The sequence below is a fragment of the Cervus elaphus genome, chromosome 27 (genome assembly GCF_910594005.1).
Source record: "Cervus elaphus chromosome 27, mCerEla1.1, whole genome shotgun sequence".
In the NCBI taxonomy this organism is placed as follows: Eukaryota; Metazoa; Chordata; class Mammalia; order Artiodactyla; family Cervidae; genus Cervus; species Cervus elaphus.
Genome location: NC_057841.1, coordinates 45,971,826 through 45,989,952, shown reverse-complemented (window position 1 = coordinate 45,989,952; position 18,127 = coordinate 45,971,826). Strand labels below are relative to the sequence as shown.

General features: G+C 40.9%; 1 protein-coding gene across 2 annotated transcripts in view; it reads left to right on the top strand.

Annotated features, from left to right (window-relative positions):
• The first annotated feature begins 10,715 nt into the window (after positions 1-10,715).
• The window catches only part of SPIRE1 (spire type actin nucleation factor 1), a 159,531-nt gene continuing 152,119 nt past the window's right edge, over positions 10,716-18,127 (top strand). The window contains exon 1 of one of the 2 annotated variants that reach the window (XM_043889485.1): positions 10,716-11,148. In XM_043889485.1, the coding sequence (XP_043745420.1) occupies positions 10,872-11,148 (277 nt within the window). In that variant the 5' untranslated portion in view covers positions 10,716-10,871. The remainder of the gene's footprint in view (positions 11,149-18,127) is intronic. The other variant, XM_043889486.1, reaches the window with a different exon arrangement.

Sequence of the window (18,127 nt, the reverse complement as noted above, 5' to 3'; positions counted from 1 at the left end):
GTGCCACTGCCTTAGTGAATGCTAAGCCTCAGGATCACGAGCATGAGTTGTCTTCATATTTGTTTTAAATCTTTAATTTCCTTCAACAATGTTTTGTGGTTTTCCGAGTGTGAGTTTTATATTTCTTTCGTTACATTTATTCCTGTTATTCTTTTTGATGCTATTGTAAATGGTTTTTTTTTTTTTTTGGATTGTTAATTGCAGGTATATAGAAATACAACTGATTTATGTGTATTGATGTATCCTGCAACCTTGCTGGACTCATTAATTCTAACAGTTTTTTTGTCTTTTGTTGGATTCCTTAGGATTCTCTTTATACACAATCATGTTGTCTGCAAGGAGAGAGAGTTTTTCTTTTCCGATCTGGATATCTTTTACTTATTTTTTCATCTATTTGCCTAATTGCCCTGGCTGCTACCCCCCAGCATAGTGTTGAATAGAAGTGGTGAAGGTGGACATCCTTGTTCATGATCTCAGGGAAAATCATCTATTCTTTACTATTAAGTATGATGTTAACTGTTTTTTTTCACTGATGCTCTTTATTAGGTTGAAGGATTTTCATTTTACTTCTGGTTTAAAAAAAATATTACCGTGAACGTTTTTGTCAAATACTCTTTCTGTGTCTGTTGAGGTAATTGTGATTTTTGTTTCTTATTCTATTGATATGATGTATTACATAAATTTATTTTCTTTTTTTTTTTTATAAATTGATTTTCAAATGTTAAACCAACCTTGAAATTCTGGAACGAATTGTACTTTGTCAAGGTATATAATTCTTTTTATGTGTTGCTGTGTTCATTTTGCTAATACTATTTTGTTGAGGATTTTTGTGTCTATGTTCATAAGTGATACTCATTTGTAGTTTTTCTGGTGTTTTTGGTTTAGTGAAAAGATGTTAAATTGGAATTTTCAGCTTTTAATAAACCTGATCATAAGAATTGGTTAAATAGCTTGTATATTACAAGTAGAGGTTGTTTTAAATATGGTAAATGAAATTAATTCAATAGTTCCTTCTTTGTAGTTTTCCGTGGAAATACTAGGTTTTTTTTTCAAAGACATGTTCACAATTAATTGCAGTCTTTTTGAATGTGTCTGTACATGGTATATTTTTATTCTAAAATATGTATAATAAGATTCTAGTCAGTTGGTACTCTACTTAGTCACCAACTAGTGATTGTTAGAAAATGCTAGTTTTTGTGCTGTGATCTGTACAGGTAAGACCTGATGGAGGTCTCATGTCTGACTTGATAACTGTAACTGCAGCGGGCTGCTGTCTCTGGGCTGGGACTCATTTGCCTGTTTGTAAAATGGGATTATGGGAAGGGCCCTGCCTGGAGTTGTGGGTGATCCCTTGTCATGTTTTACAACACTTCTTTTATGTTATAAACTCTTCTTAGTTATTTTACACATTTTTAGGTGCTTTGAAAGGGTTTTCAGTTTTAATGTTGTATTTAAAATAAGGCAAACTTAAGATGCTAAGTATGTGCTATTAGGTGTTTAATTTTGTCATGTTCATTGTCTTGCATGATGACATTTTTTTACTGAGTGAAGAAAAATCAGTGTAGGTATAAATAGGTAGGTAGCTGAGAATTTCAAATATCCCTAGATATGCTTGTAGGAATGTTTTATAAATAAATGTCTTCTATCTTATGTGTCAAATCAAAATAAAGGTTGTGAATAGTTGGCATAAAGTATCTGGGTGCTGACTTCACTGCCCTGCTTTAGATGAGGAAAGTTGACCCAATATTTATAATTCTGTAACATAAGTAAAATTAAAATTTGCTTCTGCTAAAAAGAAGATAATCTAGTTAAAACTGAATTTTGCAAGTGTTACAGGTGAAGGATGATCATTACTTACCAAATCTTGCAACGGAATAATAATAATGTTAATACCATTAAAAGAATAGTTAGGAAGTTTGTTTAAAATATTGTAGAGCTTCAGGTTGAAATCTGGGAGTCATGTCTTTATGAATTTCAGTGTCAGTGATTTTCTTCTAAAGACTCTTTAAAAGGGTTTGATGACTAGTCAGAAAGTAGGAGCAAGGGTTGCACTTTCAGCTGAGACAAATGAGCATGCATAGCAAATAGCAGAAAGGAAGACATTGTGCTCCATGAATGACCCTTGAGAAAGGATTTAAGTGGCCATAGGAATTCCGGTTCTCAGGACAGTGAGTGAATAGACATGAAAATACAGCTATACCCTATGAGGCCACCATCACCCTAATTCCAAAACCTGACAAAGATGCCACAAAAAAAGAAAACTACAGGCCAATATCACTGATGAACATAGATGCAAAAATCCTTAACAAAATTCTAGCAAACAGAATCCAACAACATATTAAAAAAATCATACACCACGACCAAGTGGGCTTTATCCCAGGAATGCAAGGATTCTTCAATATCCGCAAATCAATCAATGTAATACACCACATTAACAAATTGAAAGATAAAAACCATATGATTATCTCAATAGATGCAGAGAAAGCCTTTGACAAAATTCAACACTCATTTATGATTAAAACTCTCCAAAAAGCAGGAATAGAAGGAACATACCTCAACATAATAAAAGCTATATATGACAAACCCACAGCAAGCATCACCCTCAATGGTGAAAAATTGAAAGCATTTCCCCTGAAATCAGGAACAAGACAAGGGTGCCCACTCTCACCACTACTGTTCAACATAGTGTTGGAAGTTTTGGCCACAGCAATCAGAGCAGAAAAAGAAGTAAAAGGAATCCAGATAGGAAAAGAAGAAGTGAAACTCTCACTGTTTGCAGATGACATGATCCTCTACATAGAAAACCCTAAAGACTCTACCAGAAAATTACTAGAGCTAATCAATGAATATAGTAAAGTTGCAGGATATAAAATTAACACACAGAAATCCCTTGCATTCCTATATACTAACAATGAAAAAACAGAAAGAGAAATTAAGGAAACAATACCATTCACCATTGCAACAAAAAGAATAAAATACTTAGGAGTATATCTACCTAAAGAAACAAAAGACCTATACATAGAAAACTATAAAACACTGATGAAAGAAATCAAAGAGGACACAAACAGATGGAGAAACATACCGTGTTCATGGATTGGAAGAATCAATATTGTCAAAATGGCTATTCTACCCAAAGCAATCTATAGATTCAATGCAATCCCTATCAAGCTACCAACGGTATTTTTCACAGAACTAGACCAAAGAATTTCACAATTTGTATGGAAATACAAAAAACCTCGAATAGCCAAAGTAATCTTGAGAAAGAAGAATGGAACTGGAGGAATCAACCTGCCTGACTTCAGACTCTACTACAAAGCCACAGTCATCAAGACAGTGTGGTACTGGCACAAAGACAGAAATATAGATCAATGGAACAGAGTAGAAAGCCCAGAGATAAATCCACGGACCTATGGACACCTTATCTTTGACAAAGGAGGCAAGGATATACAATGGAAAAAAGACAACCTCTTTAACAAGTGGTGCTGGGAAAACTGGTCAACCACTTGCAAAAGAATGAAACTAGAACACTTTCTAACACCATACACAAAAATAAACTCAAAATGGATTAAAGATCTAAATGTAAGACCAGAAACTATAAAACTCCTAGAGGAGAACATAGGCAAAACACTCTCCGACATAAATCACAGCAAGATCCTCTATGACCCACCTCCCAGAATATTGGAAATAAAAGCAAAACTAAACAAATGGGATCTAATGAAACTTAAAAGCTTTTGCACTACAAAAGAAACTATAAGTAAGGTGAAAAGACAGCCGTCAGATTGGGAGAAAATAATAGCAAATGAAGAAACAGACAAAGGATTAATCTCAAAAATATACAAGCAACTCCTGCAGCTCAATTCCAGAAAAATAAATGACCCAATCAAAAAATGGGCCAGAGAACTAAACAGACATTTCTCCAAAGAAGACATACAGATGGCTAACAAACACATGAAAAGGTGCTCAACATCACTCATTATTAGAGAAATGCAAATCAAAACCACAATGAGGTACCATTACACACCAGTCAGGATGGCTGCTATCCAAAAGTCTACAAGCAATAAATGCTGGAGAGGCTGTGGAGAAAAGGGAACCCTCTTACACTGTTGGTGGGAATGCAAACTAGTACAGCCACTATGGAAAACAGTGTGGAGATTCCTTAAAAAACTGGAAATAGAACTGCCATATGACCCAGCAATCCCACTTCTGGGCATACACACTGAGGAAACCAGATCTGAAAGAGACACGTGCACCCCAGTGTTCATCGCAGCACTGTTTATAATAGCCAGGACATGGAAGCAACCTAGATGCCCATCAGCAGATGAATGGATAAGGAAGCTGTGGTACATATACACCATGGAATATTACTCAGCCGTTAAAAAGAATTCATTTGAATCAGTCCTAATGAGATGGATGAAACTGGAGCCCCTTATACAGAGTGAAGTAAGCCAGAAAGATAAAGAACATTACAGCATACTAACACATATATATGGAATTTAGAAAGATGGTAACGATAACCCTATATGCAAAACAGAAAAAGAGACACAGAAATACAGAACAGACTTTTGAACTCTGTGGGAGAAGGTGAGGGTGGGATGTTTCAAAAGAACAGCATGTATACTATCTATGGTGAAACAGATCACCAGCCCAGGTGGGATGCATGAGACAAGTGCTCGGGCCTGGTACACTGGGAAGACCCAGAGGAATCGGGTGGAGAGGGAGGTGGGAGGGGGGATCGGGATGGGGAATAAGTGTAAATCTATGGCTGATTCATATCAATGTATGACAAAACCCACTGAAATGTTGTGAAGTAATTAGCCTCCAACTAATAAAAAAATTAAAAAAAAAAAAAAAAAAAGAAAATACAGCTATACCTGTAACCTTGCACAAAAATCACCAAGGTAAGAATTTAAAAGATAACTAGAAGGTGGTTCATTCATTGCTCAATTTAATTAAAAGGCAAACCATATGTGTGCTGGTTACATGTTGAGTTTGGAAAAGAAATGAGCCTTTCACAGGGTCAGAGAAAAATTCTAGACCTGAGGGCAGTTCCACCTTTTATCTGTGTACGTTAGGGGAAAAGACAAGGTTTTTGGAGTAAAAAGAAAGGGCCAGTTTTTTTTTTTTTGTATAAAGATATTAACAGAGGTTTGAAAAAAATAGTTTAGCTTCGTTTTATCAGTAAGGTATGACAAGTCTGAAAATGGATTATGTCTCTTTACCTTAAACAACCTGATAATCTGGTCTCTTAAAAGTTTCGTCGAGAATTCTATATTTTCAAGTAATTATTGTTAAACATCAACATCTTTATCAAATACAGATATTTTTGTGCTGTGTGTTATTTTCTATTTCCCATTGGGATTAAGTAAGCTACTGCTTATCTTAACTGTTGAAATCCAGTGAGAACTAGGTAACATGGCTAAAACAGAGGATCTGGAAAGCTTGTGTTACAGGAAGTATATTTGGATTACTTTGGCAACTGGTGGTAATTTAAATCATATAACCCCTGCAGACTCAAATTTCCCTAAGAGTGAAATAGTGACTTGGCTAAAAATTTAGGTCTCTTGAGGTCTTTTCCAAATCAAATCTTAACTAATTGAAGCTAATAATTTCACTAACATTCAGGATAAGAATACCATCTTTCTTTCTTGGTTTAGAACTAATTGTTTCAAAGAAGAATCACATTAAGAAGTTGAAATATAACTATTGTTTGACCTTGGGTTTTCCAGAGTCCCCCATGGACATACCAATATGCTACTATTTATATATTTCACCTCACTGCTGTACTTTTCCTCATTTTTTATAGATGGGTGTGTAACTTCATCTCATCAAGGTGGGTTAGGTAAACTTATAATGTATGATACAGAAAATGGTGTGGGAAAACACTGGTTTAGGTTATAATTTAGTAAAAGGATAGTAACGGATTTTTTTTTTTTACATGTTTTGCAATAAGCATATTTCTTTACCATAAAAGAAAAGAGCTAATTCTTTACAAGTTTATAGAGTTGCGGAAACCAATTTTGTTTTCTTCTTACCTGGCTGATGTACTTCTAGTTCTGCATATAAGGTTTGCATGACTAATTCTAAGGATTTCTGGTTAATATTCAGTCTGATAACCCAGTGACAAGAGATGAGTTTCAAATTGCATTTAGGATTGTTGATGGAATTCGCCTCCTTAGAGGAGTGATCATGTATGGCCTTTGATGGGGATGGAGTCTTGTAGATGGTGGTGAAGATGAGTGCTCTGGGGGTAACTGCTCGGGTGAAACTAAAGTGCTGATGAATTAATCAGGGAGATGGGGCATCACATCATTTATTTAAAGTGTTTAAACTATCAAAAGTTTAATCGATCATATTGCTGCTGCTGCTTAGTTGCTCAGTCGTGTTCGACTCTCTGACCCCATGGACTGTAGCCCACCAGGCTCCTCTGTCCATGGGGATTCTCCTGGCCAGAATGCTAGTGTGGGTTGCCATTTCCTTCTCCAGGGGATCTTCCTGACCCAATTGATCCTATTGGTAGATAATGAATTTTATAGCATCTGCTTTTTATTGTACTCTTAATTGGTGCAGGTGGGATGAAGTGTCAGGACTCTTTTCATGCTCTGGGCTAACTAAGAGAGATGTTTTAGTGCAGCATAAAGAGCTGGGCTGGTCAGGAGGTCTGGATCCCAGTTCTGCATCTTTAGTCACCAACCCTGTGTTTTGTTGTGTCTATGATGTCATCTGTAAGATAAATAATATCTGACCTTCAAGTTGTATAAGTGAGGAAAGCACTTTGAAAGTATAAAAAAAAAAATCAATGTAAAGTTATAAGGTATTACAATTGTGGGCAGAGAAAATTCAGGTGATAACACTGAAAAAAATATGCTGTTCTATTTTTTCCTTTTTGGTGCACTTTTCTAGGTGAATGTGCCTCTTAGGAGCAGTTGTCTGAGAGTGTCTGGGATAAGCGTGGGCTGCACAGGCAGTGTGTCCCCTGAAAGGCCGTGCTCCCTGAAAGACTCGGAGCAGCTCAGCCAGCATGTCCAGAGTGTGAAACACGAAGTACATTTATTCTGCGAAAATGATAAGTAAATATAAGATGATAAAACATCTCAAAGATCCCATTGTTTAATAAATATAACAGCAAAATCAATAAAAACTAAAACTATATTCAGAGGAAATAACACAGGCCACCACTTTTCACAGACCACAGCAGCTGAAGATGGCATTCAAATGTTGATCTGAGTTGTGCAGACATATTAACTACATAGAGTGATTTTTTTTTAAGGTGGTGAAGCCACAGAATAAGAAAATAAAATCAATGACAGAAATTGGAACAAAGTATACTGTACATAAAGATGTTTGAATTTGAGTTGAGAATGAGAAACTGGGAAGGTTCCAAGATACACCACAGTGTTTGTTGAACCTGCAGAGGTGGTGTCAGCCTCTGAGAGCCTCTGAGTTGTCAGTGGTCACTTTCTAAGAGTCCTGGGGGGGATGGACATTTGGGGCTTATCCAAATTGCAAAGGGTTCTGAAAAATCATATAAAAATTAGTACAATTACATTCTGTATAAAAAAGCATCAAGTGTCCAGGATATACAATGAATGGATTTATAACAGAAGAGAGCTAGGATTTTTAAGGATTTACCTTTTACTTTTTCTGCATACAGAAGGAACATCAAACATTTAACTAGTCTTCTTGCCACAACTTAATTCCACATATGCTCACAAAGGCAAGAAATTTAAACACAATATATCAGTAGTAAATTTGTTTGGCAAAAATAAAGGTCCAATATTGTATATTCCTGTGATTTAGTGCCAAAATATTTTTCTTGCTAAAATCTATTCATATTTTTAAAAATTATCACTGAGGAAGGGAAAACAATCCTTCTGTTGTGAATCTGTGTTTAAAGACTACGTCTTTTAAAGTTAACATTGAAGATAAAATTTGGATTTCTTTTCCTCACTTCTGCTCCCTTTCTTCTTTCTGTCATTGTTCTCCTGAGATTTATTTACTACCCTATGCCAGGATTAGCAGGTGTCTGGCTCATGGGTTGCTCAGTTGATTAAATCATTTGGTGGGTTTTTTTTTCAGTTCAGTCGCTCAGTCGTGTCCGACTCTTTGTGACTCCATGGACTGCAGCACACCAGGCCTCCCTGTCCATCACCAGCTCCCAGAGTTTACCCAGACTCATGTCCATTGAGTTGGTGATGCCATCCAACTGTCTCATCCTCTGTCATCCCCTTCTCCCACCTTCAATCCTCCCCAGCATCAGGGTCTTTTCAAATGAGTCAGTTGTTTGCATCAGGTGACCCAAGTATTGGAGTGTCAGCTTCAACATCAGTCCTTCCAATGAACATTCAGGTCTGATTTCCTCTAGGATGGGCTGGTTGGGTCTCCTTGCAGTCCAAGGGACTCTCAAGAGTCTTCTCCAACACCACAGTTCAAAAGCATCAATTCTTCGGCACTCAGCTTTCTTTATAGTCCAACTCTCATATCCATATATGACTAATAGAAAAACCATAGCCTTGACTACATGGACATTTGTTGGCAAAGTAACATCTCTGCTTTTTAATATGCTGTCTAGGTTGGTTATAACTTTTCTTCCAAGGAGCAAGCGTCTTTTAATTTCATGGCTACAGTCACCATCTGCAGTGATTTTGGAGCCCCCCAAAATAAAGTCTGCCACTGTTTCCCCATCTGTTTGCCATGAAGTCGTAGGACTGGATGCCATGATCTTAGTCTTCTGAATGTTGAGCTTTAAGCCAACTTTTTCATTCTCCTCTTTCACTTTCATCAAGAGGTTCTTTAGTTCTTCACTTTCTGCCATAAGGGTGATGTCATCTGCATATCCGAGGTTATTGATATTTCTCCCGGCAATCTTGATTCCAGCTTGTGCTTCTTCCAGACCAGCGTTTCTCATGATGTACTTTGCATATAAGTTAAACAAGCAGGGTGACAATATACAGCCTTGATGTACTCCTTTTCCTGTTTGGAACCAGTCTGTTGTTCCATGTCCAGTTCTAACTGTTGCTTCCTGACCTGCATATAGACTTCTCAAGAGGCAGGTCGGGTGGTCTGATATTCCCATCTCTTTCAGAATTTTCCACAGTTTGTTGTGGTTTTTTGAGGAAGGACAAAAATGTTTGTGACTTTCGGCTGCAGTTGTCCGAGTGCAACACTGCAGCAATATCCCAAAAGGCCAGAAGATGGTGCTATTGTCTACCAAAGTAGACCATTCCTCTGTTTCTCTGCATTGTTCAAAACTAGTACTTTAGGGGCCTCTCTAGAGGCCAGTTGTTAAGACTCCAGGCTTCCATGGCAGAGAGTAGGGGTTTCATCCCTGGTAGGGGAACTAAGATGCCACGAGGCAGAGTCAAACAAAAACAAAACAGTAATATTTTAAAGCCATCTGTATTTTCAAAATTCACACTGGGTCTAAACTTTTAAAACAGCAAAATTTAGCATTAGTTTCTGTTTTTAATTAAGAGGTTTTGTATATCTACATCTATCCTATCTGTGTCATCATGTAAGGAATTAGACTTTGTCTTTTCAGGGATGTGGCACACATAGTGCATTTTTTACAAATTGGATTATGAACCGGTAATTAAGTGACATTACTTTAAAGGTTTGTTTTGTATCTCTTGTAATGAAATTGTAATAGAGTGCCTAGGGAGAAGCTTTTCTTTCCTCTTTCAAAGTCATCTGTTCTTTTTGTCTTCTCCCTATTCCTGCTTTATGTACTGTGGTGTCTTAGGCATTAAGAATCGACTTGTATTAATAATTTCTACTATAAGATGCAGTTGTTGATGGTTCAATATCTAACACTGCACATAAAACTGCCTTAAAATGTTTATTGGTATTTATTATTAGATACATCTCTTACTGGTGGATGCTTTCAACTCTGTAAGGTTCTCATACAGGACTAGTCTGAGAGTGGAGTGTTACCAATTTAACTCATTTGCCAACGAGCGATTGTTTTATCCAAGAACTCTCTTTTATCGCACACTTAATGGTCCATCGCGGCCCAGGAGGACTTTTTCCTTTTCTTCTATGGCTAAATGCCCGTGTGATAGCGGTTCATTAGGTATGAATAGACTGGGTTAGCTGGGTTATGAGGCGTGTGGTCACTGGGAACATTATCTTGGTGGAGTTGTACAAACGTCACAAACGAATCCGAAGGACGTCTGCGATTGTTTGCTACAAGCTTGTACCCCAGGTCTTGATCCGTGCGCTTGGGAGAAGCCAGTGAGCAAAACCCATAAAGACCCTGTCCTCCTGGGGCTTCAGTCCCTCGTGAAGCTGGGAGCGGAGAAGGTTATCCGAGCGAACGGCCCGGTGCGTTGATGGCGACAGTACCCAACCAAGCAAAGCAGGACGCGAGGGACGAGGCCAGGCGACTACGAAGTCTGTCCCGGCGCGGAGGCTGGTGTGGGTGTGATGCAGGTGCGGCTGCAGGCGAGGGGCGACTCCTGACTGCGGAGCCAACCTGGGGGCGAGGCTCGGAGGGCGCGGAGAACCCGGGACAGAGGCGGGGCGGAGCCAGGCAGGCCATGGAGGCGGGGTTCTGGGCGGGGCTCGCCCCCCTAGGGCGGGGCTTGGAGGGCGGGGCGAAACCCAGGGCTGTGCGCCGTGGGGCGGGGCCGCGGACGCCATTGCGCCGCTACCGGCTGGCGGTGGACTTGTCAGGCACGCGGCCCACGCCTAGTCCCTCGGCCCTCCCCCAGCGTAGTTCTGTAGCCGGGCCCTGGCCGGGTCTCCGCCCAGTCCCCGCGGCGACGCGCGCGGCACGAGGGGCGGGGTTCCGGGGATGAGGCGGCGGCGGCGCGCAGAGACGATGCTCCGCAGCTGAGGAGACCCGGCGCCCCGAGCGCGGCGCGACCCGCGGGATGGCTCAGCCGGTCGGCCCGGAGGGCGGCGAGGGGCCTCCGGACGCCGGGGCGGCCGCGGGCTCGCAGGACGCGCTGAGCCTGGAGGAGATCCTGCGGCTGTACAATCAGCCCATCAACGAGGAGCAGGCGTGGGCCGTGTGCTACCAGTGCTGCGGCTCCCTGCGCGCCGCGGACGCCGGCCGCCGCCAGCCCCGCCGCCGGGTGCGCTCGGCCGCACAGATCCGCCTGTGGAAGGACGGCGCCGTCACCTTGGCGCCCGCCACCGGCGACGCGGGTGAGCAGTCCCCCGCGACCCCCTTCGCCCGCCGGAGGCCCCACCGCGGGCCCTTTCCCCGCCGTCCGCGACCCTCAGTCCCCAGCTCTGGACCCCGGACCCTTCCGCTTCTCGGCCCCCGTTTCCCACGGTCCTCGGAGGACGCTCACCCGGGCGCCGGCCTCACCAGGACCCTCCCTTACCCCAGCCTTCGGCCCTCCGCCCTGCTTACTTCTCAGTCCCTACTGGAGGACCTTAGCCGAGGCCCGGGGCCCTTCCCCCGCCGCGGCCCCCCACCTCCCACGGAGGACCCCCACCGCGCCCCGGGCCCTTCCCCCCAGTGCCCCCTCCCCCGCCCCGAGAGGCCTGGGACGCGGGCCAGGTCTGCGGCCGAGCGCCGCCGGAGTGGGTGGGAGCGTGGGCGAGGGTCTGGCGACGGCCCCAGGACGGAGTTGTAGGTCTTAGGGTCAGTTTGCGGCCTGTTGGGGCGACCAGCCCGCGGCCGGGGGGAGGAGCGGAGTCGGTCCCGGGACGCGCGCTCGTGCGGCTCGCGGCCGAACCTAGGTGGGATGCGCTCGGCGCTGCCCAGGTTCGCCCGCACCTGGTCCCCGGCTGCTGCGCCTTCGCCGGGAGCTGTCGGCGGATAATGCTTTTCAGAGATGCGCAGCGATATTCCCTCCGTTGGAAATGTAAAGAAATCTGAGCCCTGAGGAAAATTCTGCTATTTGGGGAGAAATGAAGAGACTGGTTAAAAACACAATATAATAAGATTTCCCTATACGTTAAAATTTGTTGTAATGAAAAACAGGCTTGTAAAGTAAAAAGTTGACGGGATGTCAGATAGAATGGGTTTTAACTTAGGTTATTATCTAATGTAAATTTGGGATTATCACCTGCCCATCAGCATATGGCTGCAGTTTACCCAAATATCTGTCGATGTTAAAGAGATTGGTAATAGGTTTCTTCTATCATTTTTGTCTAATTTAGTCTTCTGAGAGACTAATTTAGACTTCTGAGAGACTTTAACATTTAAAATGTTAAAAACATTTTAAAAATCTATTGTTAGTTTTAGAAAGTTGATGAAAGTGTCAGAATGCTTAAGGTGAAAGATCTACTTCAGAATAGAGTTGTAATGAAACTCCTTATTTAATTGATTAAAATAGAGAACAGTCAAAAGTGTGTTATCAATTCTGTCAATTCCAACAGAACATTTATTATTTATATTTGGTGTTGGGTAGACAGATTTTTAAAAGTTTATTTAAAGCCAGTCTTTTAATGATTGTTCTGAAATTATTTCAAACAAATTTTTGGTTTATTTGATGTGTCTATTGCTTTTAAACTTGGACAGTGTTAATGGGAAATAGTTGCAGTTATAATTTATTTACAGTGTGTTAATATGATATGAAAATATACTTTTATAAAATACAGCAAAACCATGCCTGGAGATCCAAGATTTCAAGGGGAAAAGTGTTTGTGTGCAACCTGCTTTTAGAAGTCTCATTAGTCGTGATGACTTCTAGAAAGAACAAACTTCTTTTTGTTTACATTATCCTTGAATTTAATCCCAGATTTCAAGTTGTGTTTGTGAACCTACCAGTAGTTTAGTTGTCAAAGATTGATAGATTCTGGTGGTAGGTTTTTAAAAAGTCATAACCTTATGTTGAAATGATCTACATTTTGCATCAGTGGTGTGAATGATAACGTATTGATCTCTTGGAATACATTCTGGCTCTCTGGAGAGAATGGCGGAGTTGTTTCCCACAGCAGCAGTATTGGACTTGTAATCCATCCTCTTCCTCCTCTGTTGTGGAGAGGAGCCCCATCAAAGTTGCTGAAATGGTCTTGAGCTTTTTGGGTCAATTGATTGAAAATCTGGGAAGTTCATACAAAAGTATTGTTTATATTAGATAATTTATTTCCTTCTAGTGTTAAGAGTAGTTGTGTGGTGGTGGAAGGCACCATACCTTCTGAAGGTTTACTCTTGATTCTTAAAAACACTGTACAACTTGGTACTCTGCACCCTTGTATAAATTCTATTTTTAAGGAGAAATGGTAATCATGAACTTACATTCTAAGAAGCACTTTGTTTTTTGTTATAAGATGTTTAACATAATTGTTGACATTTGACAGCATTTGTATTTTCAGATGTTATCCATTGACTGACTTTCTAAATACAGATTGAGGAAGTTAAGTGCTGTGCTCAAATTCATATTGGTAACTCTTTGAATCAAATCCTGGTCTTTTAACCTCTAGCCTTTGTGGAAAGGAACAGATTTGGTTTGATTTGGAATCATGATTCCTTCCATTTCTGGATGAGTGACCTTGAATAAGTTCCTTAATTTTCCTGAGTTCAACCTTCTCATCTATAAAATGAGAATAGATCACTTTTCTCCCATGGGATGGAGGTTTAAGTGAGATGGTATTTGTAAAGTGCCTAAGGCAAGGCTTGATAGGTAGCAAGTACTCAGTAAAATTTAGTTCCCTCCCTCCCCTGATCTTGTGGTCCTTTCACAGCACCATGGTGCTTCTGTATTTTTTTACCCAGAATTGGGACACATGTTGAGTTTATGGATTCTCAGCCTGTGCACTGACATTTTTGACTGAATAGCTCTTTGTTGTGGGCACTCTCCTGTGCCTGTGTAGGGTGTTGAGCATCATCCCTGGTGTCTACCCACCATATGCTGGTCGTCACCCGCCCCCTCCCCCAGTTGAAGTCTCCAGGCTTGGCCAGCTGTCCCTGATTGAGAACCCCTGGTCTCTCAGGTGACAGGTTGTATTTATGGGGAATCTTTCTGCTGGTCACTGTTGCCTCTGCCATTGTTGAATAGTTGGTTCTTAGCACTATCAGCAGTGTCACTCCATTTAGTCCCATAGAAAGAAATAGCACTTCCCATTCATTCTTGACTGGTGTTGGAATTGAATGTAGTAGCAGTAATTGACTTTAGTCCCTGTTTTCTTTTAATAGTATCAGCACATACAGAATATCCCCTTTTGGGTTGAATTAAAAAGTTAGAAATGCATTGTAAGAGAAATAGAAAAATGTAGGAGGCATGGAAATGAAACCAATATTAGAAGAAAACAAGAATGGGTAATTTTATTTAGCACTCAGATGTAACTTTAAGTCATTTACTAACGTGTTCATGATAGTAGTGTGATATAGAGCTGAAGGAGATTAAAGAAGAAGGAAAAATTAGTTCTTTAGAGAATATTTTAAGAGGCAGAAAATTATGTTATGAATCAGGATCTTAAAGTGGGTAGTATGTTTATGAAGTATTTATGTGATGACAGGAGGGTGATTTGTTGGTTAGAATCAAGAGGGTATGTGATTTATCTTAGGTAGCTTACTTAAAATTTTAATTTTCCCCAGTGTTTATGTGTTTGTACTTATAAAAAGACCTTGTTGCCTGGTAAAAGTTTATTATATACATGTTGATGAAGTTTTCATTCACATCATTAATTCAGAAGTTAGACACTCAACTCAGTCTCCTGATACACAATCTGCTATTTATCACCGGTGCACTTGACTGACCTTCAGACAAGTTTTAATATACCCATTCTTTAGAGAGTAGTCATTGATAGGATTTAGGTTGTATTCCCTGCTCCGCTAGAGTAGAATGTGTTTTTTCTGGGATCCACAGGAGTTACTAACAGTAGTTCTAGAGCTGAGAACCACTGTATGGTCTTAGCAGCCCTGTGGACCTTAAATAGCCGTCTGATGAAAATAGCTGTTTCAGATTTGGTTTCAAAATTTTTAATGTACATTTAGCTTTAGATAAGTAAAGAACACTTTCAAAATTATGAGCACATCTTGGTTAAAATAATGGTAAGTTTGGTAATAGGTTTTCCCGGAAGGAACAGTGGACTGTGCATTTTATTAAAGATATCCCTTGATATCTTTAATATCCCTTGATAAAGAAGGGGCTTTGTTTGAAATTTAAGAAGAGATATGATCAGTGAGGCTTCTCAGCAGGGTTCATGCCATTTGGTGGGTATTGAAATAATATCCTTTTTGAATTTAAAGAGAGACAGTAGTGAAAACATGTTTAAAGACATTAATTTTTGTTCACTCTTGATATTTTTTCTTGACAGTATGCATCCTTATTGTTAAATGAAAGGAATACTTGAGATGTATGTGCCCAGGGTAGAGGTCAGGGGTGAATGACAGTGTTATGGGTTGGTGAAATACCTTGTCATTTATAGCAACAGATAAGAATTATTACATTTGAACACTATGTCCAGATTCGTGGGCTTAATTCAATTTTAAAAACGTGCGTTGAGTCCTTTCTATGTGCACGCAGTGTTCAAGTTTCCATGGGTGATGTAAACATAAATAGGTTTAGTCATTATAGAGGAGAAAATAGAACATAAACAGAGTGACTAGTTTACCATGAAGCTAACACAGCTGAACTTGGAACCTGCTTCTCACACAGTCCCCTTCCAGGCCTCTGGGAGGGGTTTTAACCATGTGTTAAGATAATTGTTTGCAAGATTAAGATATTTTAGCTATAATCAGTTAAGATTGCTGTCATCATTGGCTCCAGTTTACTTTCCAACAACCAAAATCCCATGGACAGAGGAGCCTGGCAAGCTACATTACACACACACACACACAACCTTCCACTTGGGTCTTGTGAGAGTGGCCACAGACACTTTTGGAAGAGATTTTGGAATAATGAGAGCCCGCTGTGGCTCAGATTTCGGTAAAGAATCTGCCTGCAATGCAGGAGACCTGGGTTTGATCCTTAAGTCAGGAAAATCCCCTGGAAAAGAGAATGGCAACCCACTCCAGTATTCTTGCCTGGACAATTACATGGACAGAGGAGCCTGTCAGGCTACAGTCCATGGGGTTGCAGAGAGTTGGACACCACTGAGCGACTAACATTAAGGTCTTGAAATAATTGGTTTGTGGTTTTGTATCTGTATTTCTGCCTCATGCAGAGGGTGGGCAAGTATTAGTCATATATAGATACTGGTTTGTAAGTTGGAACTCTTTGGGGAAGCTATTTGCTTTACTAAGAGTTTTTGACTAAGTTTAGAAGGAAAAAAATCATCTGCCAAGGACTGTGGGTTGATAAGAGACGATGAATTGCACTCTGACTGTCTTGTCTGTAAACTCGAAATCACTTTCTTGCTTGGTTTCTGCACAATGGCAACAGTTCCCATCCCACCTTCACAGTAGTGTCACTGAGTTGTACGGTATTTCCCGTTTGCTCCCTGTTGGCTAAGTAGAAAAAAGGAAACTTTCCTCTCCCAGATACAGTACTTGTTTAAAACTATGAGGAAGATATCCCTGTTGCCAAATTGCCAAATGTAACTTTTTTAAAGTAATTTTTAAAAAAGATAATTTTAGAAGAAAAGTTGCACAGATAGTGCAGAGGGTTCCTGTGTGCCTCTTACCCTGTTCCCTCCTTGTTAACATCTTATATTTCTGGCTATATTTGTCAATATAGCACATTACTGTTAAAACTCCAGACTTCATTTGGATTTCCCTAGTTTTCCACTGGAGAAGGCAGTGGCAACCCACTCCAGTACTCTTGCCTGGAAAATCCCATGGACAGAGGAGCCTGGTAGGCTGCAGTCCATGGGGTCGCGAAGAGTTGGACACGACTGAGTGACTTCCCTTTCACTTTTCACTTTCATGCATTGGGGAAGGAAATGGCAACCCACTCCAGTGTTCTTGCCTGGAGAATCCCAGGGATGGAGAAGCCTGGTGGACTGCCGTCTATGGGGTCGCACAGAGTCAGACACGACTGAAGTGACTTAGCAGCAGCAGCAGTTTTGCACTAGTGTCGTTTTTCTGTTCCACAGTCTCGCCCAGGACAGCTGAGTGCATTTAGTCATTATGGCTCACTAGTCTCTTCTGCTCTGTGGCAGTTTCTCAGACTTTCCTTGTTTCTCATGACCTTCACAGTCTTGAGGAGGGTTGGCCGGGGGTTTTGCAGAATGTCCTTCCGTTTAGGTTTGCCTGATATTTTCTTGACTGAACTGACGTTTTGCATTTGCACGGAGAGTACTAGGAAGGGGCAGGGCTCCCCTTGTCACCTTGGACTTGGGCGTGTGGTGTCCAGACAACACCTCTAGCAATGTGAGCCTTGTTTGCCAGGCTTCACTAAAATTTTTACTGTTTTTGCCTCTTCTATATTTTATCCTTTGAGCTGCATTCACTGGGGCCTCCCTCTGGAGTGGTGAATATTTACTTAGTATTTTTTGAAATTCTTTTGTAAGGGAGATTTGACTCTTCTCCCTGTTTGCTTATTTATTCTATCATTTATTAAGTCTGGAATCTTGTGTATTTTATACTTTGTTTCCTGTTACCAGGTTATTTCTTTTGTGGCTCAAATTGTTCCAAGCGTGGCCATTGGAGGCTCCTTCACATTGGCTCCTGTGTCCCTCTGTGCCCCTCTCTCTTGTGTTGAGCACTTACTTTCTGCACTACACAGTGTTTCAGGGCTTATCCTGTATATTTTCTGCCCCAGCCCTGGAATCAGATGTATCTCCAAGAAGCTCAGCAGTGGGTGTCCCTGTTGCTACTGAGGTGGTTTTATTTTTAATACAGAAGAAGAATGAAGTGGTAAAAGGTTCTATTACTTTTGTTGTTCAGATTTTGTTAGATTTGAAAAGTATCTCTGTCTGGTACCTCGCCTTTACTGGCTTGCACCACTGTCTGCCTGTATATTCATTCCTCTGTTCAGCAGTTGTTTATTAAATACCACAGAGCCAAGTTGAGTAGGACTGTTCAGAGAGCAGTCTGCCCAAGCTGTTTATCATAAGTGAGTGATACCTAGGAGCTGAAGCCAGAGGAGCCTGTATTGGGGTACAGACTTGGATGGATTGGAGCTGATGGGAGGTCAGTGAAATGTGGCCTGGATTGACTGAGATACTTGGATGCTCAAGAACTGGTTTGGGATAAATCTTGGGGACATTGGCCTCCCTCTTGCAAGTCTTTCTTGCATCTCTGGGCTAGAGGTGTCCCCAAAGCAGCAGCAGAACCATGCAGAAT